The sequence below is a fragment of the Bufo bufo genome, chromosome 2 (assembly GCF_905171765.1).
Source record: "Bufo bufo chromosome 2, aBufBuf1.1, whole genome shotgun sequence".
Classification (NCBI taxonomy): Eukaryota; Metazoa; Chordata; class Amphibia; order Anura; family Bufonidae; genus Bufo; species Bufo bufo.
The window spans coordinates 452,134,249-452,159,247 of record NC_053390.1 but is presented as its reverse complement, the minus strand read 5'-3'; the positions used below and the strand labels follow the sequence as shown (position 1 = coordinate 452,159,247).

Here is a 24,999-nt window from a genome sequence, read left to right as displayed (position 1 = left end):
CATGGAAGAGGAAAGGAGGTCTGAAGGCGCAGACATTGAGATCTTGCCACCGGTATTGTGAGTTCTAATGTTGGTCCTTAAAGGGTTAAGGCTGTTTTCTTAGATATGGGTATGTTTCCTTTTCTTAGACTGTGCTTAAAAAAGTGGTGACCAAGAAAAAGAATAAGGAATGCCCTATCTGCAAATGCCCGCTGACATCTTCATATACTAAGCTCTGTCAGCAGTGCATTGAAAAAACGGTGGCGGAAGAGACTCAGAGTATTTTGAAAGATTTGAAATCTCTTATGTCCGAAGTTAAAGTGTCCCTGAAAGCCGGTAGAAAGAGGAGAAGAGCGGTGAGGCAGGAGTTGGATGTGGAGTCAGAAGACAGCGAGTCTCATTCTGTGGATGGGGACTCTGATGATTCCTCCTCTTCAGAAGATGAAGCGACAGAAAGGAAGTTCCTATTTCCAGCGGAAGATACGGACAAATTACTAAAAGTTATTAGATCGACCCTGGAGTTAGAGGACACCAGGGAGGATAGATTAGTGGAAGATGCTGTATTCGAGGGTCTTAGGGAAAGAAAGCGTAGATGTTTCCCTGTTCATAAATCTATTTTAGCCGTAATAGAGAGAGAATGGAAAAAGCCAGATAAGAAGCCATTTATTTCAAAAACCTTTAAACGAAAGTACCCCTTTGAGGAAGAGGCATCTACATCCTGGGATAAGGTCCCAAGACTTGATGTAGCCATTTCAAAAATTTCTAAAAGATCGTCCTTACCTTTTGAGGATATGGGGTTTTTAAGGGACCCTTTAGATGAGAGAATAGATTCTTCACTTAAAAATACTTGGGAGTCTTCTGCGGCTGCATTTAGGCCTAGTATAGCCGCCACAGTAGTCGCGAGGTCTCTATGGCTGGATAGACTGGAAGGGCAGATTAGGGACAAGTGTCCTAGGGAGCAGTTGTTGGCGTCCATACCCACTTTCCAAAAGGCCGCAGACTTTATTGTGGATGCAGTGAGACTGGAAGCCAGAGCCGCATCCCTTTCCAATTCTGCACGCCGAGCTTTGTGGCTTAAAAATTGGAAAGGGGGAGATATGTCTTCTAAACTGAGGCTATGTGGCATTCCCTGTGACGGACAATTTCTTTTCGGGTCAGAACTAGACTCTTTGCTTGAAAAGGCTGCAGATAGAAAGAAAAAATTTCCTCAGGAGTCCTTCACCCAGTTTAAGCAGTATAAACGGCCCTTTCGGAACCAGTCCAGATTCCAGAGTAAGAAGCAGACAGGAGATAGAGAGCAGGGAGCAAGGCTTAGATCTGGGAATAAGTTTTTTTTTTTCAGATCAGCCTCAGCCCGTGCAGAAAAACAGGGAAAGCAATGATGCCAGTAGGAGGAAGATTAAAATGGCTGGTATGACTTCTGCAGGAAGGTCTAAAATTGGAATTCTTGAGACATCCCGCAGAAAGATTTGTGATCTCAAGATCCTCTCTCGCAATGATGCAAGAAATAAAAAAAAATAAACAAGAATGTGTTGATTCCTGTCCCAGAGTTAGAGCTAGGGAGAGGTTTCTATTCTACTCTGTGTTCCTAGTGAAGAAACCAGATGGGTCATACCGGACTATTCTAATTCTAAAACTCCTGAACAAATTTCTGAGGGCCAGAAAATTCTAAATGGAAACTATCAGGTCAGCAATCTTTTATCTCCAGGATGCCATATGGCGGTTCTGGATTTAAAGGATGCCTACCATCATATCCCGATACATCCAGACCGCCAGAGATTCCTCAGGGTGGCTGTAAAAACGGATTCCGGTGTTCTTCAGTTCCAGGAACTACCCTTTGGCCTCTCTATGGCGCCTCGGATCTTTACCAAGGGAGTGGCGGAGATGGCTTCCTTCATCAGAAAGGAGGACATCACGTTCATGCCTTACCTGGACGATTTTCTGGTGGTGGCCCAGTCTCGGGAGACGTGTGTCAGGGCACTGAATCAGGTGATGGATGTACTTCAGTCCCTGGGATGGTTATTGAACTTCCAGAAGTCCAGGATGCAGCCATCAACAAGACAAGTTTTCTTGGGCCTGGAATTGGATTCTGGACAGGAGAGAACTTTCCTCACAGTGGAGAAAGTTGCCGGGGTTCAGGAGGTAGTTCAGAGAGTTCAGTCAGGAGAGGCCCTGTCCATAAAGGAAAGCTATGTCCCTTTTGGGAGTTCTGACATCCTGTATGCCAGCAGTCCAGTGGGCTCAAAGACACTCTCGGCAACTACAAGGAGAGATCCTGGCTGCCACTAAACGGGCAGGGACGTCCCTGGAGTCGATTATAAAATTATCAGATCTAACGCTTTCATCCCTGAGTTGGTGGAAGGAAGCAGAAAATTTGACTCAGGGACTTCCCTGGTCCTTTCCGGAACCAGTAGTAGTAACTACAGACGCCAGCCCCTGGGGATGGGGGGCTCATATGGAGGATCAGATTTTTCAGGGAGAATGGTCCCAGGGTCAGAGACATTTTTCTTCAAATCGGAAAGAGCTAAGGGCGGTCTTACTAGCTTTGAGAACAGCTCTACCTATTATCCAGAACAGGCATGTGAGAGTAATGTCCGACAATCGGGTGGTCGTCTCATACCTCAATCATCAGGGAGGAACCAGGTCAGATTCCTTACGGAGGGAGACGGAATGGATTTTCGAAGAAATAGAAGGGAGAGTTCTACATCTCTCAGCCATTCACATAAGAGGGGTCGAGAATTCTCAAGCAGATTTCTTGAGTCGCCACAGGTTGCGTCAGGGGGAATGGTCTCTGAATCCAGAGGCTTTTTCCCTAGATAGTAGATTTATGGGGTCTTCCATCAGTAGACATGTTCGCCACAAGGGAAAACAGGAAGGTAGAAAAGTTATTTTCCCTCAGTCCAAGGGACTGCCTATCTGGAGTGGATGCCTTCCTCCAGAGATGGGACTTCCCTCTAGGATATGCCTTTCCTCCTCTACAGTTGATTCCGCTAGTGATAAGGAAGATCAGGTACGAGGAAGCGAGAGTGATTCTAATAGCGCCCTTCTGGCCGAAGAGGGCGTGGTTTTCCCTTTTGAGAGCCATGTCAGTTTCGGACCCACGGATTCTGCCAGGGATCCCAGACCTGTTGTCACAGGGTCCAGTATTCCACCCGGAAGTAGAGTCTCTACACCTTTCGGCGTGGAATTTGAAAGGTCATTTTTAGCCAGTCAGGGATTTTCAAAGGAAGTCATTTCCACTCTAATGAAAAGTAAAGAGGCAACGAATGTTATCTATGCGCGAGTCTGGAGAAAATTCCTGTCCTTTATAGGCGTAGAAAGAGTCTCTTGGCCATTAGAATTCTCGGTGGTACAGGTGTTAGAATTCCTCCAGAGAGGGTTGTCCCTCGGGTTAGCAAAGAGTACTCTGAAGGTGCAGGTGTCAGCATTGTCGGTCTTAGGGAGAAGGAGTTTAGGCATGGACCCATGGGTCGTTAGGTTTTTCAGGGCAGTTGACAGGGTGATGCCGGTGAAGGGCACCAGATTTCCTCCCTGGGATCTGAACTTAGTATTGAATGCCTTAACCAAACATCCTTTTGAGCCGCTAGATTCTTGCTCAGTTAAATTGCTTACCCTTAAGCTGGTTTAGTAGCCTTAACGTCAGCCAGGAGGGTTGGCGAGATTCAAGCCCTCTCCATTAACCCCCCTTTTATGTCCGTCCGAGAGGATAGGGTAGTGCCGAGACCAGATCCCGCTTTTATGCCGAAAGTCCCTTCTAGATCAAATAGGGCTCAGGAGGTAGTTCTTCCAGCTTTCTTTTCAGAACCGAAGGATGACAGAGAGAAGGAGCTGCATTCCCTTGATGTCAGGAGGTGTATTTTTTTAGTATCTGGAAGTAACTAAAGATTGGAGAAAATCTTCGGCCTTATTTGTACTATTCGGTGGGGTTATGAAAGGTAATACGGCCTCTAAGGCGTCTATTGCCCGCTGGATCAGAGAAGCTATATCCATGGCGTATGCAGTATCTGGCATTTCTCCTCCTGTTTCTGTGAGGGCTCACTCCACAAGGGCGGTGTCTACTTCCTGGGCGGAAAGGGCCGGCGTATCCATAGAACAGATTTGTCGAGCAGCCACCTGGTCTTCTCCGTCCACTTTCTATAAGCACTATAGGCTTCAGCTTGATTCTATTTCTGACCTACTCTTTGGCACAAAGGTCTTGAGTACTGTCACCCACCCTGAGGATGATCTCTGAAATCTCTCTCTAAGGTGCTGTCGCGGGAGGGGAAAAATAATGATTACACTTACCGGTAATCGGATTTTCCTGACCCCACGACAGCACCTCTTTATTCCCTTCCTCTTGGTGTGGGGCTGTGTGTTCACGGGTGTCGCAAAAAATAAAAATAAAATAAAAAATGTGTATATGTATAAGATTTAAACTAACGTAAAGGGGAGTCCCTCTCATGCTCTGGAAACTCACTGAGGTGGGAGAGTGGCTCCACCTTTTTTATGCTGCTGGTTTCCTGTCCTGGGGGAGGAGCCATCTATCTAAGGTGCTGTCGTGGGGTCATGAAAATCCGATTACCGGTAAGTGTAATCATCATTTTTTCCTTATAGTTTTTCCATGTTTCCTCGCTACCCTCCTGTTATAGTGATTTAAAGGGAACCTGTCATCAACTTTATGCTGTCCATACTAACGGCAGAATAAAGTAGACATGTGAGTTGATTTCAGCGGTCTGTCATTTAAAAGTTAAAAGTAAGTGCTTGCCAAGAACTAACATCACAATCATTGCAGACTGGGCCTAGAAAAGAGTCACGGCCACCTGAGAAGAGTCATGGTTATTTATTCATTTCTGCTCTCCCTGCCCAACTGCTGATGACTGACAGTCTTCTACCTAGTTTTCTCCCTTTCTGTTTAGGAGAGAACTGCCAATCATCAGCAGATGGGTGAGAGCAGGAGATGATGAATAACCAGGACTCTTCTCAGGTAGATTTTACTCTTTACTAGACCACTTGGAACCGAACCAGAGTTCGGGAAATGGCTTTTTACAGTATAAATAAATTTCTGAAGTTATGTGAAGTCTCGTGAGACTTCGCAAAGTAATAACTTCGGCTCATCAGAGCCAATACATTCTAATACTGTATGGAGCAGTAGCTCCGTACAGTAGTAGAACAAAGTTTTATGCAAATCGAATTTGGATATTGCACCCGAAGTCGATTCGCTCATCCCTAATTACAACTAAGGCTACTTTAACAACTGCGTTAGGTGCAGATTTTTTATTTATTTTTTGTTCATGATAATGCAAACAGATCCGTTTTGACTTACACTGAAAGTCAATGGGAGGCGGATCCGTTTTCAATTGCAACATATTGTGTCAGTTAAAACGGATCCGTCCCCTCTGACTTGCATTGTAAGTCAGGACGGATCCGTTTGGCTGCGCATAGTCAGGCGGACAGCAAAACGCTGCAAGCAGCGTTTTGGTGTCTGTCTCCAGAGCGGAATGGAGTCTGAACGGAGGCAAACTGATGCATTCTGAGCGGATCCTTATCCATTCAGAATGCATTGGGGCTAAACTGATCCGTTTTGGGCCGCATGTGAGAGCACTGAAACGAATCTCACAAGCGGACCCAGAAACGCCAGTGTGAAAGTAGCCTAAGAAATACCACCTTTGCAACCATTTTAACAAAAAGGAAAAACCAGCAGCTAATTACTTTCAGATGACAAAACATCTGTCCTGAGGGCAGCATAAACTGGTGACAGATCCTGAGCAAAACTCTGAATCATTCATTGTGGGGTAGAGGCAAAACCCACTGGACAACACTTTAACCCCTTAGTGATCAAGCCTGTTTGGGCCTTAATGACCAAGCCAGATTTTGGAAATCTGACGTGTCACTTTAGTAGAGAATAACTTCGCAAAGGTTTTGCACATCAGAGTAATTCTGACATTGTTTTCTCGTCACATATTGTACTTTACTTAGGTGGTAAAATGTTACCGATAAAATATGTGTATCTTTGTTAAAATCTATGAAAATTTGTAAAAATTTGCATATTTTCCTATTTTCAACTGCAATATGTCACATACATACATAAATACTAGGGATAAGGGAATCTACTTTGAATGAAACATCCGAAGTTGATTTGCATAAAACTTTGTTTGAATACTGTATGGAGCGAGCGCTCCGTAAGGTATTAGAATGTATTGACTCCTATGAGACTTCGCAAAATAACGTCATAAATCAATTACTACTGTAAAAAAACATTTCCCGAACTCTGGTTCGGTTCCAAGTGGTACCTCAGAACCGAACCAGAGTTCGGGAAATGGGTTTTTACAGTAGAAGTTGATTTATGAAGTTATTATGCGAAGTCTCGCAAGACTTCGCAAAGTAATAACTTTGGCTCATAGGAGCCAATACATTCTAATACTCTAAGGAGCGCTTGCTCATCCCTAATAAATACTGGATTCGCTCATCCCTAATAAATACTATTCAATATTTTTATCAGAAATATATTTCCACATCTTTACTTTATTTTGGCTGCACTTACAAAAAAGTCTACTTAGGAAATTTACCATTTTAACATCAATTTTAAAATTTTTGAAGTACATATTTTTTCCTGCAACAAGCCAAGTTTGCAGAGGCTTATAAGTGTCAGAATAATATAACCCCCCCCCCAAAATTGACCTTTTTTTTTTTACACAAGTGTCAATTTAAAGACAGATTTGTTCTATAAATCACATGAAAATGAAGAAGTACCATATTTTTCCCCTATAAGACGCACCGGCCCATAAGACGCACCTAGGTTTTTGAGGAGGAAAATAAGAGAAAAACAATTTTTGAACCAAAAGGTGTGCTTTTGGTGGGCTTTGAACTAATGGTAGCCTGTGGATGGCACTGTTATGGGGGTCTGTGGATGGCACTGTTATGGGGGTCTGTGGATGGCACTGTTATTATGGGGGCATCTGTTGATGACAGATAAATAGCATCTTATGCTATTTGACATCCACAGTTTCCCCCCCCCCCCCCCATAACAGTGTCAGCCACTGTGAATGACCCCCAATACAGGGGGTGGGGGCTGGCATCTACACTAGTTTTTAAATGGCAGCGGGGGCCCAGTGCAGTCATTGTATTCCATTGCACCGAGCCCCGCTCACTGTACTAATGGTATCTACTGTAACTGCAGGCAGGCAATGGTTAACTATAGATATGTTCGATCCAGCACTGAGCAGCCTGTACTTACGATTATAGCAGGCAGGAGACTAGGCGGGCGGGCACTGGCAGCGTAACTTCCTACATCACGTGCCTGCGCCTCCTGCTTCATTCATAAAGTGGGCGGAGCAGGCACGTGACGTAGGAAGTACAGGCTGCTCAGTGCTGGATCGAACATATCTATAGTTAACCATTGCCTGCCTGCAGTTACAGTAGATAGCATTAGTACAGTGAGCGGGGCCCAGTACAATAGAATACAGTGACTGCACCAGGCCCCGCTGCCATTACTGTGCAGTGCAGCTTGCAGTCGGCGGTGTATCAGTGTAAAAATGGCAGCCTTCGCCCCATAAGACGCACTTTTGGGGGGGGGAAGAGTGCATCTTATAGGGCAAAAAATACAGTATCACCCCCATTTCTCCTGTCTTCAGAAATATCCCCATTGTGGCCCTAATCTTATGTCTTGACACACGGCAGGGCCCAAACATAAAAGGAGCACCTAGGGCCTTTCAGATAATAAACTGAAAATGGTTCAGGTCCCATTGCACACATGTAATGGCGTTGACCTGCAAAATGATAGAAAACCCCTTATAAATAACCCCATTTTAAAAACTAGATCCCTTAACTCATGCATCTAGTAGTGTAGTAAGCATGTTGAGTGCAAAATTATTAAAGAATGAAATAATGAGAGAGAGAGAGAATAATTTTTTTGCTGTGCAACTAAACCAGAATCGTGAACACCAGGGAGGGAATAAGGAAGGGTGCGGTCATGGGGTCTGGAAAATCCGATGACCGGCGAGTTTTCCTTTCCCTACAACAGCACCACAGAGAGAGATTACAGAGAACCCCCTTCCTTAAGGATGGGAAACAACCTCCAGAACCTTCTTCCCAAATAGAAGATCAAAGACAGGATTTAGCTGAAGCAGATAGTGACGGTAGAAGGAGAAGACCACGTGGCAGCCTTATAGATTTGCTCAATGGAAACATTAGCTCTCTCAGCCCAAGAGGTAGAAACTGCACAAGTAGAATGTGCCTTCAGAGATGGAGGAGAACTTCCAGAAAAGGAGTAAGCCAGAGAAATGACTGTCCTAATTCATCTGGCTAGGGAACTTTGAGGCCATCTTACCCTTATTAATGCCAGAAAAAAAAGAACAAACAAAGCAGAGGACTTCCTCCAATCTTTAGTTACCTCTAGATAACGCATAAGACTTCTCACATCTAGGCAGTGAAAAGCCCGGAGGCAGAAAGGGCCGAAACCTGTATTTTAAGGGTGCTCTTAGCTAACCCCATAGATGACCCCTTCTGGAGAAACTCTAGAATCTGGACAACAGAAACCTCACAGAGCAAAGAACCTGCCTCTATCCCTGAAATTTCTTCCAAACTCTAGTGTAGAAATAATTTGTCACCGCTTTCCTACTTCTTAGTAAAGTAGACACTAGGGCTTCCGAGAATCCCTGACTAATTAGTAAGACCTCTCAAATTCCAGGCCGTAAGGTGCAGATCCCTGACATTTGGATGACATACTCGTCCTGCACCAGAAGGTCAGGGATTTCCGGAAGGATCCAAGGATCTGAGACTGACACGGACCTCAGGAGAGAAAACCATGCCCTTCTTGGCCAGAAGGGAGCAATCCTAATTATTCTCGCACTCTCATCCCTGATCTTTTTGAGGGCTAGAGGAATAAGCTGTAACGGGGGAAAGGTGTAACATAAGGGGTAGTCCCATTTCTGAAGAAAGGCATCCACCCCATCTTGGAATTCTCTTGGGTTGAGAGAACAAAATCTCTCTACCTTTCTGTTCTCTTTGGTGGCAAATAGATTGATTGAAAGATTGGCTACCTCTATGAAGATTGAAGGGTTCAGGGACCATTCCCCCTGTCTCAACTGGTGATGGCTCAGGAAATCTGCCTGGCAGTTTTCCTGGCCTTTTATGTGGAGGGCAGAGAGATGACTGATATTTTGGAATAACAGGTCTGCTTCACTCATGAGGGAGACAGCTTTTGTACCCCCTTTATGATTTATCTAAGCTACCACAGACCGGTTGTCCGACAATTATCCTGACATGTTTCAGCTGAATAAAGGGTAACGCGGTCTTCAGAGCCAATCTTATTGCTAGCAGCTCTTTTCTGTTCAAGGAAAGTTTTCTGCATCGGGAACCAATGACCCTGAATGATTTGATCAAAGAAGTGGGCTCCCCATCCCCAAGGGCTGGCATCTGTTGTTACCACTACTGAGTCGGGGTAACTCCAAGGAATCCCCTGACTCAGACTTGCACAGTCTTCCCACCAGGACAGATCCTCTAGTGTCTTTCTGGAAATTTCTATCTCAGAGTCCAAAGATCCCTGAGTCTTCCTTAGTGATGGGAGAATTTCCTTCTGAAATTGTTGAGTATGGAATTGGGCCATTCCACCGCCGGCATACAGGAAGTTAGTGACCCCAGAACTGCCATAGCTGTTCGGACCGTCAATTTTGAGGCAGATCGCACCATTTGCAACTTTGCGTAATATCTTTTCCTCTGTCAGAAAGACTCTGTGCTACTGAATCTAGGAGCAGACCCAGAAATACCTGACGAGTCTTTGGCACAATTCTGGATTTTTTGAGACTTATAATCCATCCTAAATACTGTCAGATCTCCATTACCTTCTGTATTGCCATTACACAATTCTGCTGGGAGCTTGCTACGATTAGAAAATCGTCCAGATAGGGCAGGAATAAGATGTCCTCCTTTCTTATAAACGAAGCTATTTCTGTTACCGTCGTAAAAATCCTTGGGTCCATGGAAAGGCCAAACGGAAGAGTCTGAAATTAAAGGTGACGAACACTTCCCTCTATGGTCACGGCCACTCTGAGGAACTGTTGATGTACAGGATAAATGGTAATATGCGGCTTTCAAATCCAGGGCCGCCATAAAACATCTGGGATACAGGAGAACTGCTGATTTTACTGTCTCCATTTAGAATTTCTTGAAGAGAAGGAATTTGTTTAGTTTATGATTGTGCGAAAGGAGTTGTCTGGTTTCTTTACTAGAAAGAGTAGAGTAGAAACCCTTCCCCTGTTCTGCCACTGGGACTAGCACCTGTTTTTTTTTTTTTAACAATTTTAATACCTCCATTTCCATAATCGGAGAGCCCCGAGCTTTTGTGACTACAAATTTTTGGGGAGGACTTGTGCGAAATATTAACCTTAAACCTTCCCCTATGAGCCTACTTACCCAATCTCCTGCCACTCTTTCCCATGCAGGAAGGAAAAACTTCAGTCTTCCCTCCCACTGAACTTCTGGCGTCATTGCGGTGATGTTTTTTTTTAGGCTGGGAGGAGGAACCTCCAAACAGGAAGCCCTTTCCCCCAACCCCCTTAGACCTAGGATTTTGGGTTTTATCACTAAATAGCCCCTACTCTGAAATCTGGTTGATGAACAAAAGGGACGTCTGGATCTTGCAAAGGGAGCTGAGGAGGGAAAACCCTGGAAACCTCTTTTTCTTATCCACTGCTTTCTCTAGGAGGGAATCTAGCTCTGGGCCAAACGAAAACTGACCTTGACAAGGAATACTACACAATCTCTGTTTAGAGGATAACCCCCCCCCCCCCTCTCCAATTCTTTAACCAAAGAGGTCGGCGGGCAGGGAATTGGACAAGGAGGAAACCCACGCCACCAGTTTTACCGAATCCACAAAGGCATCTATAATGAAATCAGCCGCCTTCTGTAGAGTAGGCAGAGGCTAAAATCTGCTCTCTTGGACATTTCTCTCTAATTTGACATACCGCTCCAACCAAATACCCATGGATCTGGCTGTAACTGTGGCAGCAATATTAGGTCTAAATGCGGAGGCTGCAGCCTCTCAGGTGCTCTTTTGACAGGAATCAATTTTCTTATCTAATGGGTCCCTCAGGAACCCCATATCCTCAAAGGGTAAAGACGACTTTTTTGAAATTTTGGATATGGCGACATCAATCTTTGGAGCTTTATCCCAAGAAGAAGGCGGCTCTTCAAAAGGGATACTTTCTTTTAAACCCCTTGGTAATGAAAGCTTTTTTATCCGGTCTATTCCATTCTGTCAATGAGGGCTACCACACTCTTATGCAATGGGAAACATCTATGTATTTTCTCTCGAACGAATATCCTTTAATCCACTTCTGACCCCCAGTCCTCTACGGACTTCTTTTGGCTCTTACATGACTTTAGGGAGACTTTCACCTCTGACCTGATTAGTGATTTGATATTCTTTAAAAAGCCAGGCGATTCTTCCGCCACTGTTTTTTTCTATACACTGCTGGCACAGCTTCTTAGCATATTAGGACGACAGGGAACATCTACACAATGCACATTCCTTATTTTTTCTCTTAGCCAAAACTTTCTTAGGCCTTGTCTAGAGAAAGAACAACCATATTTCAGTCTCATATCAAAATGTTGGGCACTTACCCACTCCAAATCAACCAAGTACCGGCACCAGGATCTCTCCTTCTGCCGGGTCAGGTCTCTTTTCCTCCTCCATGTCTCAGAGCTGGGTAGCTTGTCTGGCAAAAGAATGGGGTAGCTCAAATATAGCTCTGATGTGGAGGGATAGAATTTCTCACCTAGAGGATTCTAATGTAAGAGGAGGAATAGCGGAGAAGACATCCAGGGTGTATATATACACTGCTCAAAAAAATAAAGGGAACACTTAAACAACACAATGTAACTCCAAGTCAATCACACTTCTGTGAAATCAAACTGTCCACTTAGGAAGCAACACTGAGTGACAATCAATTTCACATGCTGTTGTGCAAATGGGATAGACAACAGGTGGAAATTATAGGCAATTAGCAAGACACCCCCAATAAAGGAGTGGTTCTGCAGGTGGTGACCACAGACCACTTCTCAGTTCCTATGCTTCCTGGCTGATGTTTTGGTCACTTTTGAATGCTGGCGGTGCTTTCACTCTAGTGGTAGCATGAGACTGAGTCTACAACCCACACAAGTGGCTCAGGTAGTGCAGCTTATCCAGGATGGCACATCAATGCGAGCTGTGGCAAGAAGGTTTGCTGTGTCTGTCAGCGTAGTGTCCAGAGCATGGAGGCGCTACCAGGAGACAGGCCAGTACATCAGGAGACGTGGAGGAGGCCGTAGGAGGGCAACAACCCAGCAGCAGGACCGCTACCTCCGCCTTTGTGCAAGGAGGAACAGGAGGAGCACTGCCAGAGCCCTGTAAAATGACCTCCAGCAGGCCACAAATGTGCATGTGTCTGCTCAAACGGTCAGAAACAGACTCCATGAGGGTGATATGAGGGCCCGACGTCCACAGGTGGGGGTTGTGCTTACAGCCCAACACTGTGCAGGACGTTTGGCATTTGCCAGAGAACACCAAGATTGGAAAATTCGCCACTGGCGCCCTGTGCTCTTCACAGATGAAAGCAGGTTCACACTGAGCACATGTGACAGACGTGACAGAGTCTTGAGATGCCGTGGAGAACGTTCTGCTGCCTGCAACATCCTCCAGCATGACCGGTTTGGCATTTGGTCAGTAATGGTGTGGGGTGGCATTTCTTTGGAGGGCCGCACAGCCCTCCATGTGCTCGCCAGAGGTAGCCTGACTGCCATTAGGTAACGAGATAAGATCCTCAGACCCCTTGTGAGGCCATATGCTGGTGCGGTTGGCCCTGGGTTCCTCCTAATGCAAGACAATGCTAGACCTCATGTGGCTGGAGTGTGTCAGCAGTTCCTGCAAGATGAAGGCATTGATGCTATGGACTGGCCCGCCCGTTCCCCAGACCTGAATCCAATTGAGCACATCTGGGACATCATGTCTCGCTCTAGCCACCAACGTCATGTTGCACCACAGACTGTCCAGGAGTTGGCAGATGCTTTAGTCCATGTCTGGGAGGAGATCCCTCAGGAGACCGTCCGCCACCTCATCAGGAGCATGCACAGGCGTTGTAGGGAGGTCATAAAGGCACGTGGAGGCCACACACACTACTGAGCCTCATTTTGACTTGTTTTAAGGACATTACATCAAAGTTGGATCAGCCTGTAGTGTGTTTTTCCACTTTAATTTTGAGTGTGACTCCAAATCCAGACCTCCATGGGTTGAAAAATTTGATTTCCATTTTTTTATTTTTGTGTGATTTTGTTGTCAGCACATTCAACTATGTAAAGAACAAAGTATTTCAGAAGAATATTTAATTAATTCAGATCTAGGATGCTATTTTTGTGCTCCCTTTATTTTTTTGAGCAGTGTATATTTATATATATCCTGTCAATATACATACATGCACAGAAAAGGAAAGCAGGGAGTATCCAGCTGATGGTGAGCAGTCTTACAACCTTGCCGGCATCTCACGGCATTCTGAGTCCATTTGACTGCTCCTGGCCCTTCCCTGTGCCTGTGGAACGCAAATCCGGCTTCCTTAACCAGAAGTGCGTACGTGGAACACACACACCTTACCGGAAGTGACGGTGTCTCCTCCTCCTCTGGACCACATGTACAGGAAAATTGGCGCTCGGAAGACCCGATCCACGCTGGGTCCCGGCCGCATGCGGAGCAATACAACACCCCACATGGGACTGTTTCCATTACAATGTGCTCCTGTGTGGCCTCCCTCCCAATGAGGAGCGCACACGCACCTGCTACAAAAGCCATGTGGCAGCCCCGAACTACCACCGCTCCTAGGGTCCTGCCAGCCCAACATATGGGCGATAGACCCCAGCAGGTATGTGCCACATAGCCCTCCAGAGCCTCTCTGGGACTTCCATTCCATGGGCAAGAACCTGAAAGAAAACTGCAGGTCTCCCACTCCAGGGACAGGAAACCACTGAGGTGGGAGAGAGGCTTCACCTTTTTATTCTGCAGGTTTCCTCTCCCTGGAGGCGGATCCTCTCTCTCTATGGTGCTGTCGTGGGGGAAGGGAAAAAATATTTTTAGATGGGTAACCCTGTTACTGTCTTAGAAATCCGCCACATTCTTATCTTTGTGGCACGTACAGATGAGAAGTGAAGCTGTGCACTTAGGAGGGTTGATGGGTGGTAATTCCACCCAAATCCGCCTGTTCCTGAAAACCCGATGCGAGCGCTAATACTTGTAAGTGATGAGTATGTATAATAAATATATATTTTGATATATAATAGTTGAAAATACTCCGTACAATAGATGTGGCATGGGTACGTATCCAGGGGACCGTCGTCCGTCCAATTATGTACAGACCCTAACAGATGCCCACTGACCGCCAGTGACAGACGGACAGAAACAGATGGCCTCTGACTGCCAGTAACAGACGGACACAGGGTCCCGAATAGACGCCTAATGACGGACACCCACTGACAGCCAGTTTATAAATTGATTTTTCTTTTTTTTTTTTCACAGTAAATCGCACAGCCAGGACAGAAGTCTGATCTCTCTCTCCTCACAGAACTGCACTGAGGGGAGAGAGAAGCACAGCCCATGTCCTGGTTGTGTTTAGTAAATATAATGGATGTGATCTCCATGATAGGGTTATCATGGAGACCACATGATCAGGAACCATTACTATTGGTCCCTGATGGTTATTGTGCTGAAGGCAAGATCTTCAGCACAGTAACCACTGCGCATGTCTGCGCCATTTATTTTTTATTTTTTTTATTTAATGTGAGGGGATGGGGGCTCCTGTCCTTTAATAAAACATTTGGGGGCCATATTGCTTATGGTAAAGCTGGGGGACCCGATCCTCGCACCGGAGACTTTCTCCCTCCTCTCTTACACTGCATTTTCGGTGATCAAAGACTGCTTGTCAGTCTCTGATTACTGCCCCGAGCCCTCAGCTACCTCCGGTAGCTGCGGGCACGGAGCTCCAGCACTTGATTTAAGCGCTAACTTGGGCCGAAGTGCCGCCGTAAAAAGGTGGCGCTCTAGCCCAAGGCCCCTTAGTGACCGCCGTAAAAAAAACACGTATGGGTGGTCACTAAGGGGTTAAATACTCAATATGGCAATTTATCTGGTGTCAGATTTCCTTACAGTTCCTGAAAACTAGACCAGAAGTGAATCATATTCATTTTCAACACAAAAACTTATCATAAAATAGGCTCAAAGATTTGCATTGACATTTGAAACTTTTACTGAGCTGCTGAATTCAGCCTTCAGTTACAAATAGAAAATGTAGGAATTAGTTGAAGGCACATATTCTAAATAAAACTGTATACATATATATATATTACAGACTTATAAATATGTGTAGAAGACCTGCGTGTGTCAGGACACAGAATCAGTAGCACACACAAGCCATAATAACTTAACTGTAAAACATGATCGATCACAGGCACTGAAGTGATCTCACTGGGTACACATAGAGAGAACGTGACAGAATGGAGGGGACAGCAGCTCCTCTTGGCCCCTTTTACTGCCACAGAGGCATGCATTTAAAATTCCAGAGAAATGTTTTGCAGAACCCCTCCCCCTGACAGGTAAACGGGGGTTAAATACCTGAGATAAAATTCGGCATTTAATAAACACAAAGACACATAAAATAGGAGGTGCAGCAGTCGAGCAGTGGTGCACACCACCTGGTGTACATAGCAAGGCACTGGTTGAGAGACATTGCATATACTTTTTTTGCTATATGGTAATGCTTTCTTGCACAGCTCCAGTTATGGGATAACTCAGGGTGCCTGGAGCAAGAAGTGGGACATGTCTGTTACCAGACGTCCACTGTCAGATGTAAGGCTTACACAATTGTGTCAGGAGCCTAAAATGAACAAGGGAAAAACACTCCAAGATCTTCAGAAAAGGCAGTGAGCCAAAAATGGCAGCAGACACAGCAGCCGCTGATGTTGTGAAATGCAAGCCATAACTCAGGAGAAGTACAGAGGTTCAACTTCTTCATTTGGATATAGCAATAGCTTTGTACATACCTAGATGAAAAAACGGTAATGCATTAAAGGGCTTTTCCAGGCTCCTGATATTGATGACTTATGCCTCATTCACACGTCAGTGATTGTGAGCCAAAACCAGGTGCGGCTCTATACACAGAACAGGTGCATATCTTTCCCTTATACCTTGTGTCTGTGGAGGCTGCAATCCTGGTTTTGGCTCACAATCACTAACGTGTGAATGAGGCTTTATTCTCAGGAAAAATCATTAAACGGCTAATCCTTTGGCGCAAGAACTAGCACTTTGAATGCACTATTCAAAGTGTAGTGGCCATGCTGGGTTACTGCAGCTCAGCATCCATTGAAGAGTATGAGAGTTGGGATGCAGTAATGCCGCACGGCCACAACACTTTGAACAGAGCTGTGTTGATGGTGCCGGTTCCAGCACCCAGCTGATCGGTGGGGAGCGGGGTGTTGGATGGTCAACAATCTGTTATTAATGACATATCCTGAGGATAAGTAATGAATATAAGGAGCCTGGACCCTTTAACCATAGCAAAGGCCGATAGGATATGTTTCTATGTTTCTATGATACAAGGTATGTGTCCCCAGATTCACCTGTTCAACATACTTACCTATACATTCAATAACTTAATGTCCAGTCACAACCCGAAAGAAAGCTAAAAACAGGACTTTTACATTTTTTCGGAAAGAAAACTTGACATTTTTCCCATTTCAACAATACAAGTTGCAAGACTTCCCCAGAAAACAGAAGAGCTCACATCATATGACCAAAACCCAAGGGTGAGGTGCATTTGAATATTTTTTGGGAGCATTAGGAGGTATGTTTGTGTTGAATGCATCGTCTATACAGAGTGCTATTCTGCTAACGACTAGAAGTGCTGCAGCCGTCCCTTTTTATATTTCTGATGGAATAGCCAAAAAAAGTTCTCTGAACAGGGAACTGGGAAAACACTAGAGTTGCAACGTGACAAAATTAAATATGTAATAAAAAGGAGAAATAAAGGTCTTTGGCATCAAAACTTAAAACAGTGTCTGCCTCTGTCTGGCAAACAGTACCCAGCCTGAGACATACAGATATGGATATAAATATTTCTATACAAACATACCCTGAGCAGACACCCAGGCCCCTTCTATCCACAGGGAGGTGGTCATGGGGCAGCAAATAGTGCAAAGATTAGCAAGGGTTAAAAGAACAAATAAAAGATCAGTCTTTTCCCACCACTTCTCTGTATACGGGTATCACATGCTATTGCTCTGCAAAAGGCTTGTTTAGCCAGCAGTGTATAAAGCTCGGCAGAGGAGACAATAAAGTGCTGTGCGCTGCAAGAAGACAGCTCATGAACACAGAAGAACCTATGTACACGGGAACACGGATCTCGAGGCTACCCTAAGCCGATCAAATTAAGGAGCACAGAAACACACAGTGTTGTGCACCAGATGTGAATTCTGCTCAAGTCCCACAAAATAGGGACAGACTGCAGTTTACAGCACCTGATGTGTCAGCCAGTTAGTAAGAATGGGGACTTGTTAATTATTATGTTGGGAAGTCAAAATAAGCATGACACTTGGTCCTCTGAAAACGATGAATGGTGTACTGCTTGCTTTGGCGCATGAGATTTCCGATCTCTTCTCATATTTCTGTAAAGTACTCAGTTTTGTAATGGAGCTGGTTGGTGAAACCAAAACTCTGCTAAACTGTCTTCCCCAAAAACCGCCTCAGCAGTGCTCAGGAGCAGAGCTGCTGGTCTGATATCACTGGGACACCTTTAGTTGTCAGCCTGTACCCCAGAAGTTTTGTTCCCCTCCATACTGGATGACACTCTGGCGGTCCGAAGATGATGGCTCTTTAGCTTTTTGAAGCATCTCCTCTATGATCTCTTTGACATTAACAGGCTCGCTGCGGAGAAAGTCATTGGAAAGGATGCTCCCCAAAGCTTCAAAAGGATACCCATGCTGTTCCTGTGTGTGTGGTGGCGGAGGACTGCAAGTCAAGTCCAAAATGTCTGATTCTAAAAAAGGGGCCGACTGAAATAAAGGTAAAGAGAAATCCAAAGGAAGGGATGCAGAGGGTAGAGGGGTCAAACACTGACGCTGGGCATTCTGGCGAGATTCCTCATGTCTGCGTTTTACGCTCATATGCATTTGCCTGAGCTCCTCTTGGACTTTATACACACACACCTCTGGAATTTTTATGCCTAAGTGAAAAAACAAAAAACAAAACATTAATACTACTAATTCCTACATTTGTACAGTTACAGCTGTGTGGTAGATACCCTGTTGGCTACTTACCCACTTGCTTGTGTTTATCCTTGGTTTTTAAACGTACAATCTGTAGGTAGCTACTGCTTGTAATGTCAGAAATCACAGACGTCATCCGACTCCAGACTCTGAGCAGAGAGCCACACAACATGTAATAATGTCGAAGGCGTAGACCCTGTACACAGTCCTTTCCTTGATGCACGGTTTTGCAATTCCCGTTCCTATACAACATTGAATGCATTATAAGTGTGATGCAGGGAAAAGGCCAGGATAGGCTTTACCGTACATGATAAACTGGCATTCCACTTTAATACCTATGGGTGGGCTAAAAAGTGAGATATGCCTCAGCAATCACACAGGTACAAGACAAATGAAGGGGGGGTCATTTATTAAACAGAAATACGCCTATATTAGGCGTATTTCTGGCACAGATTCCGGCACAAAGATCCTTTGCACAGCAATTTGTGACTTTTCCTCTGCTCACAACAGGGCTCAAAAAAAAAAAAAAAGTGAGTGTGGCAGGTACCATTTTCTATGCCTGGTTTAGGCACAGAAAATGGTCTAAATGTAAGACACCAAGGAAGCAGTCTTACATTTAGAAGCAGCGGTGGATCCACTGAAGTTATGTAGAGGCCGGTCTAAAACGCTGATCTTAATAAATGTGCCCCAAAGTGGTTAGGCAAATCACGTGGCCATTAATCAACAACCACATTTTGTGTGGTTAACAAATATGTTATTGGTGCTATTTACCAAAGTCTGCCTGCAAATCTGCAGCACATTTTATCCCACTGCAAGGAAACGTAACAGGTCAGACATGTGGCATACTAGAAAATCGGTGACATGCCTTGAGAACGGGTTTATTAACACTCCATTCATTTCTCTGCAATTGTACTTTGTTGGGGAATTTCTGGTCCATAACCTGCAACCAAAACTCTACAATAAAAGCACGATTTGTGAACATGCCCTGACTCTGCACGTTAGGAGAACTAGGCTTATCCCATTAGTCCAAAAAGGCAAACAAGGGCTTACCACATGGTATGGGAACAGTTGCTTAGAGAGAATTCATACTGACGCTCCCAGTGCTGCTGAGCCTCCTCTGCAGATACCTGTAATTTATTAACAGTTATATGTAGTCATTTACCAGCAGCATTACTGGAGGGAAGCTTCAGATCACATTCATGGCAGACACTGAAAACACACCGGCTATATGCTCATATCAACTGTTTCATCTGTATTTTCGTTCAGCATACCCTTAGCGATGCTCAGAAAAAAAAAAAAAGCCCAGGCAAACGGCGAGATTCGTTTTGTGTCCCGCACTGGGAATACTACTATAGTAATCCTCCTTTAAGGGGGGTTTGTTTGTTTGAATCTGTCAATCTACCTGAACACCATCTACTTTGTAGTGTCCTCTAGAATATTACACCTTAAGTACTGTTGTTTTTGCTTCCATATGCCCCCATTGGTGCTGCTGGTGAAAGGGCTCTGACCTAAATCGGTTCTCTTCCCTCTCTGGCAACTAAAAATATAGTCCCTTCTCGCTTTCCACTGCAGAAGTCTTCTCAGCAATACTGCCATGCTATCTGCTCTGATAAGCATGGAAGAAAGTTATTTCTATTACCCGCTCTACAGTGAACAGAGGAGTCAGCGTTGGCATGCGTGTCCCCATCATTCAGCTCACTAGGTGGACGTGCACATTGGTATGCAGTTAAGACATCAGGTAAGTGGCAAACATTGCTCATATTTCTATGTTCAAATGATGTAAAGTGTATATGCCTTAGAGTGTCCTGTGTCAGTTTGTAACCGAAATACTGCCACTATGTGGTTAGATGACTACATGGCACGCTAAGGTATTTACATAAAACACTTTTTAGCAAGAAGAAGAAAAAAAAAACTCCTAAAAAAAAGCCTACCTCCTATAGTCCGCAGTCATGGTCGTCCAGCAGTGCCAGACCCCCTGACTGCTTCCTTAATGATCCGGCAGAGCACTCATACAGCGTTCTGCTAGATCAATGAAAGAGTTGTGCACCTGCACACTTCTCTCCCTCCGTGCCCCACACTGATCTGTATAATCAGTGCAGGCAGGAGAGGAGGCTGAACATGCAGCGCAGCAGAGGACTGTCAGAGTTTATTATTTCTAATTCTACTAAGTAACTTTCGTGAGCATGGATATTTCTATGTATAGATTGCAGTTGTTGTTCTGGGACAAGAGCCCTGCCCTTAAAGGGAACCTGTCACCGGGATTTTGGGTATAGAGCTGAGGACATGGGTTGCTAGATGGCCGCTAGCACATCCGCAATACCCAGTCCCCATAGCTCTGTGTGCTTTTATTGTGTATAAAACCCGATTTGATACATATGCAAATTAACCTGAGATGAGTCAGAGCTTGAAAATATGACTCTTCTCTGGTCACACAAGTAAGATATGACTCTTATGTTAATTTGCATATGTATCAAATCGTTTTTTTTACACAATAAAAAGCCAGAGAGCTATGGGGACTGGGTATTGCGGATGTGCTAACGGCCATCTAGCAACCCATGTCCTTAGCTCTATACCCAAAATCCAGGTGACAGATTCCTTTTAAGTGGATGCATTTTCTATTACATTTACCCTCCTGGGACGGCTATTTACTAGTATTGCATATTTTACATTCATTGGTAATAGCGAAACACACCTTATAATACTTGCTCAACAAGCTGTCCAGCGTTTCTGATTGGCACTGTTTGCCAATGTTGGGTTTGTACAGGTTAAAATACTTCCCTTGTTTATGCTCAGCCAAGACTGCTGAGTACATGTCGCCTCGTACCTGGAGATGAAAAGGAATCGACAAATCTTTACTTATACAAGTCACAGGGTGATAAATTCGCCCCAATATGTACACCACAAACCTTATATGACTGGTAGAAGCCTTCATTTGGACCTTGAAGATGTTCCGATTTTTCCACAGCTGCCTCCCAACTCATGCCACGATCCACGCTGATCTGTTAAAATAAAAAGGTGAGATAATATGGTTAGTTTGCACTGGTTTCTTGATGCCGTGAAATAAAAGATAAAACGCACAAAAAAGAAAACTATTCATAGCGCACATTTCCTCACCTTGTAAAATACAACTTGTCCATCCTGAGGATGTCCTGGAGTCAAGTAAGTTTGCTTACTTTCCTGATATATCTCATCCACTCCAGGAGCTAGGTCTAGGGCATTGACATGTGAACAATAAGAAATACAGTAAAAACCATCTGCACATACATACATAAATATATTCACACCAATCACAAACACTGACCAATCAATGGCTTCCGGCATGGACAAATACTAAAGGTTGAATTTAATATAAAGTCGTTCAACTCACCTAGAATGCCCATATCATATTTCCCATCCTTCTTATCTTTCTCAATAAGAAATTCAAATGTATCCGTGAAAAACTGAAATAGGCTGTTCTGCTTGTGGACTTCTAGACCCAGCATCCGATTCAGAAACTTTGTCACAGAACACTCTAGCAGATAGTAAAAAAAAAAAAAAAAAAAAAAGAAGTCAAAGCTTGCTGCATGAGAGTGATGGAACTGACAGATTGCTGTATTAACTCCTTAACGCCCAGGCCCGTACATGTACGGCGCGCTGATCGGGCGGGTGCAGGAGCTAATAGCCACTGATAGCCGGACCCCTGGTGTATGCGCCGGCATTGGTGAAAACACTGATGCCGGTGGATTAACCCTTGATGTGCTGCTGTCAGCGGCATGTGCGATGTCTGTGCTGGTAGGGAGAAGCCATCGGGTCCCCGTGCTGCCGTGATGGGGACCCGATGGCAGGGAAGGCAGCCCGATGCCTTCCGTGACAGCCTGTGAGATCCAGCCCCCTGGATCTCACAGGCAAGCAGGCTGAAGTGTATTACATTCAGTAATACACTTACAGCCAATGGTTTACAATACAGTATTGTAAAGGGGAACAGACCCCCGTAAGTTGAAGTCCAAGAGTGGGACAAAAAATAAAGTGAAAAAAAATCGCCCCCCAAAAAAAAGAATATGGCTCTTAGAATATGGAGACACTAAAACATGTTTAAAAAATGCTGTTATTGTGCAAAAAGTATACATATTTGGTATCGCTGCGTATTTTTTTATGAATAAAAATGAAATTTTTTGACTCATGAAGTACAATATGTGACGAGAAAACAATCTCAGAATGGCTTGGATAAGTCAAAGTGTTTTGAAGTTATTACCACAAAGTGACACTGGTCAGATTTGCTAAAAAATGGCCTGGGCAGAAAGGTGAAAAATGGCTTGGTCCTGAAAGGGTTAAAGGGCCAGGAATACAAAAGTCATCATTGGCTGTAAACAATCATGATCAAGGACTCTGGTTCAGCCTACAAAACGTCTTTTACTTCTACATACTCAAAAACAATACGGACCCTCCTATTCTATATTCAATTGGGGTTCCAAATACCTTTGTCAACGACAACATTGTACTTTGTCTCTCTGCAGCAAATCCCCACTGACAGCAAACCTTGCTTTATATCTGTGGAAAAACTAAATCTGGTCAGACACATGAAAGAAAGAACCCAACTTGTAATGCTCTCATCTTTATTAAGAAAAGTGTGTGTGTATATACAGGTGAAACTCGAAAAATTAGAATATCGAGCAAAGTTCATTTATTTCAGTAATGCAACTTAAAAGGTGAAACTAACATATGAGATGGACTCATTACATGCAAAGCGAGATATGTCAAGCCTTAATTTGTTACCATTTGGATGATTATGGCTTAGAGCTTAGGAAACCCCAAAGTCACGATTTTGAGGTACCCTCTGCTCAGGGGATATGGATTAATTAGCTGACTAGAGTGTGACACTATGAGCCTAGAATATTGAGCCTTTTCACAAAACTCTAATTTTAAGTTGCATTAATACAATTCCTTTTAAGTTGCATTACTGAAATAAATGAACTTTTGCACATATGTGTCTCCCAAAAGATGATAAGACAATGTACAAGAGGCATTATTGTGGCAAAAAAACATTTCTCAGCTTTTATTTACATTTGAGCATAAAGTGTCCAGTCCAAAATTATTCATACCCTTCTCAATAATCAATAGAAAAGCCTTTATTGGCTATTACAGCAATCAAACGCTTCCTATAATTGCAGACCAGCTTTTTGCATGTCTCCGCAGGTATTTTTGCCCATTCATCTTTAGCAATGAGCTCCAAATCTTTCAGGTTGGAGGGTCTTCTTGCCATCACCCTGATCTTTAGCTCCCTCCACAGATTCTCAATTGGATTCAAGTCTGGACTCTGGCTGGGCCACTCCAAAACGTTAATGTTGTTGTCTGCTAACCATTTCTTCACCACTTTTGCTGTGTGTTTTGGGTCATTGTCATGCTGAAATGTCCACTGGTGCCCAAGGCCAAGTTTCTCTGCAGACTGCCTGATATTGTCATTGAGAATCCTCATGTATTGCTCTTTTTTCATGGTGCCGTTTACGGTGATTAGGTTCCCTGGTCCATTGGCTGAAACCCCCTCCCCCAAAGCATTAGGTTCCCACCACCATCTTTGACAGTGGGGATGGTGTTCTTTGGGTTGAAGGCTTCTCCTTCTTTACGCCAAATGAAGGAAACCTCATTGTGACCAAACAATTTTTGTTTCATCTCACCATAACACAGAAGACCAGAAGTCTTCTTCTTTGTCCAGATGAGCTTTTGCAAAGGCCAAGCGAGCTTTTGTGTGCCTTATCTGGAGAGGTGGCATCCGCCTTGGTCTGCATTGTGCAGTGTCCGTTGGATTGTCGGCCTTGAGACATTGCCACCAGCAGAGCCCAGATTCACCAAGATGGCTTTGGTGGTGATCCTTGGATTCTTTTTCACCTCTCTAACTATCCTCCTGGCCAGCACAGGTGTCACTTTTGGCTTCCGACAACATCCTCTGAGATTTTCCACAGTGCGGAACATCTTGTATTTTTTGCTCAAATGTAAATAAAAGCTGAGAAATGTTAGGCTAGGGTAAGACTGACAAATTACAGTATAAAAAAAAACAAAAAACAAACACTCAATTACCAGAAGTAGGGGCTATCATATGTTAAAGGGGTTCTGCAGTTGAGCTATTTGAGAAGGCACAGGCCAAGTGACATCACGACTAGTGTCACTGGCCTGGGCACAGCTAAGCTCCATTCAGCGATACAGAGAGAAGGCCACATCGCTCCTGGAGCGTGGCTGCCTTCTCAAACACATCCGACACCCGGGACCCCACCAATCAGATGCGGATGATCTATCCAGAGGATACTGCAGAACGCCTTCAAATGAGTGACAATAATGTAATATCTTACTTCCCATCAGTGACAGGCTCAAAGCCAGATGTTGCCATGGTTTTGTGATGTCACGACCACATTTCCTATCCTCCATTCACACAAATGTTGGTATTTAAGTCAGTAAGGATCTAAAGCTTTATGTTGGCAGTGATCTGGATACACACACACCTTCAATACCAAACGACTCTTCCATACATAAAGGGGTCAGTAAAGCATGTAAGTGTTATAAATGAGGAGAAAACCCCCGACAGACAGATCAGGCAACAGCTTATTTCCTGGGAGAATAAAAGGATCAGTAGGTGAACTCCCCCAATATCATTGGCTGTAAGGAGAGAGTTGGGAAATCCCCATATACATATACATGCCACAGTCAATCCTGCCAAACGTAATGTGGGGCCGTAACACTCTTTTTACAAAAAGTGCACATAAAAAATAGATTTCCTAGAAAACGTGTGAAACTAAA

At 44.3% G+C, this 24,999-nt stretch overlaps 1 protein-coding gene across 5 annotated transcripts in view; it reads right to left on the bottom strand.

Moving 5' to 3' along the window:
- Positions 1-16,794: 16,794 nt before the first annotated feature.
- SBNO2 (strawberry notch homolog 2) overlaps positions 16,795-24,999 on the bottom strand; it is an 82,061-nt gene continuing 73,856 nt past the window's right edge. For all 5 annotated transcript variants that reach the window (XM_040417568.1, XM_040417569.1, XM_040417570.1 and 2 more), the window contains 8 exons: positions 22,690-22,761; positions 21,602-21,745; positions 21,349-21,443; positions 21,141-21,233; positions 20,927-21,058; positions 19,285-19,361; positions 18,286-18,476; positions 16,795-18,191 (listed from right to left, as the gene is read on the bottom strand). In XM_040417568.1, coding sequence (XP_040273502.1) covers positions 17,770-18,191; positions 18,286-18,476; positions 19,285-19,361; positions 20,927-21,058; positions 21,141-21,233; positions 21,349-21,443; positions 21,602-21,745; positions 22,690-22,761 — 1,226 coding nt within the window. In that variant the 3' untranslated portion in view covers positions 16,795-17,769. The remainder of the gene's footprint in view (positions 18,192-18,285; positions 18,477-19,284; positions 19,362-20,926; positions 21,059-21,140; positions 21,234-21,348; positions 21,444-21,601; positions 21,746-22,689; positions 22,762-24,999) is intronic.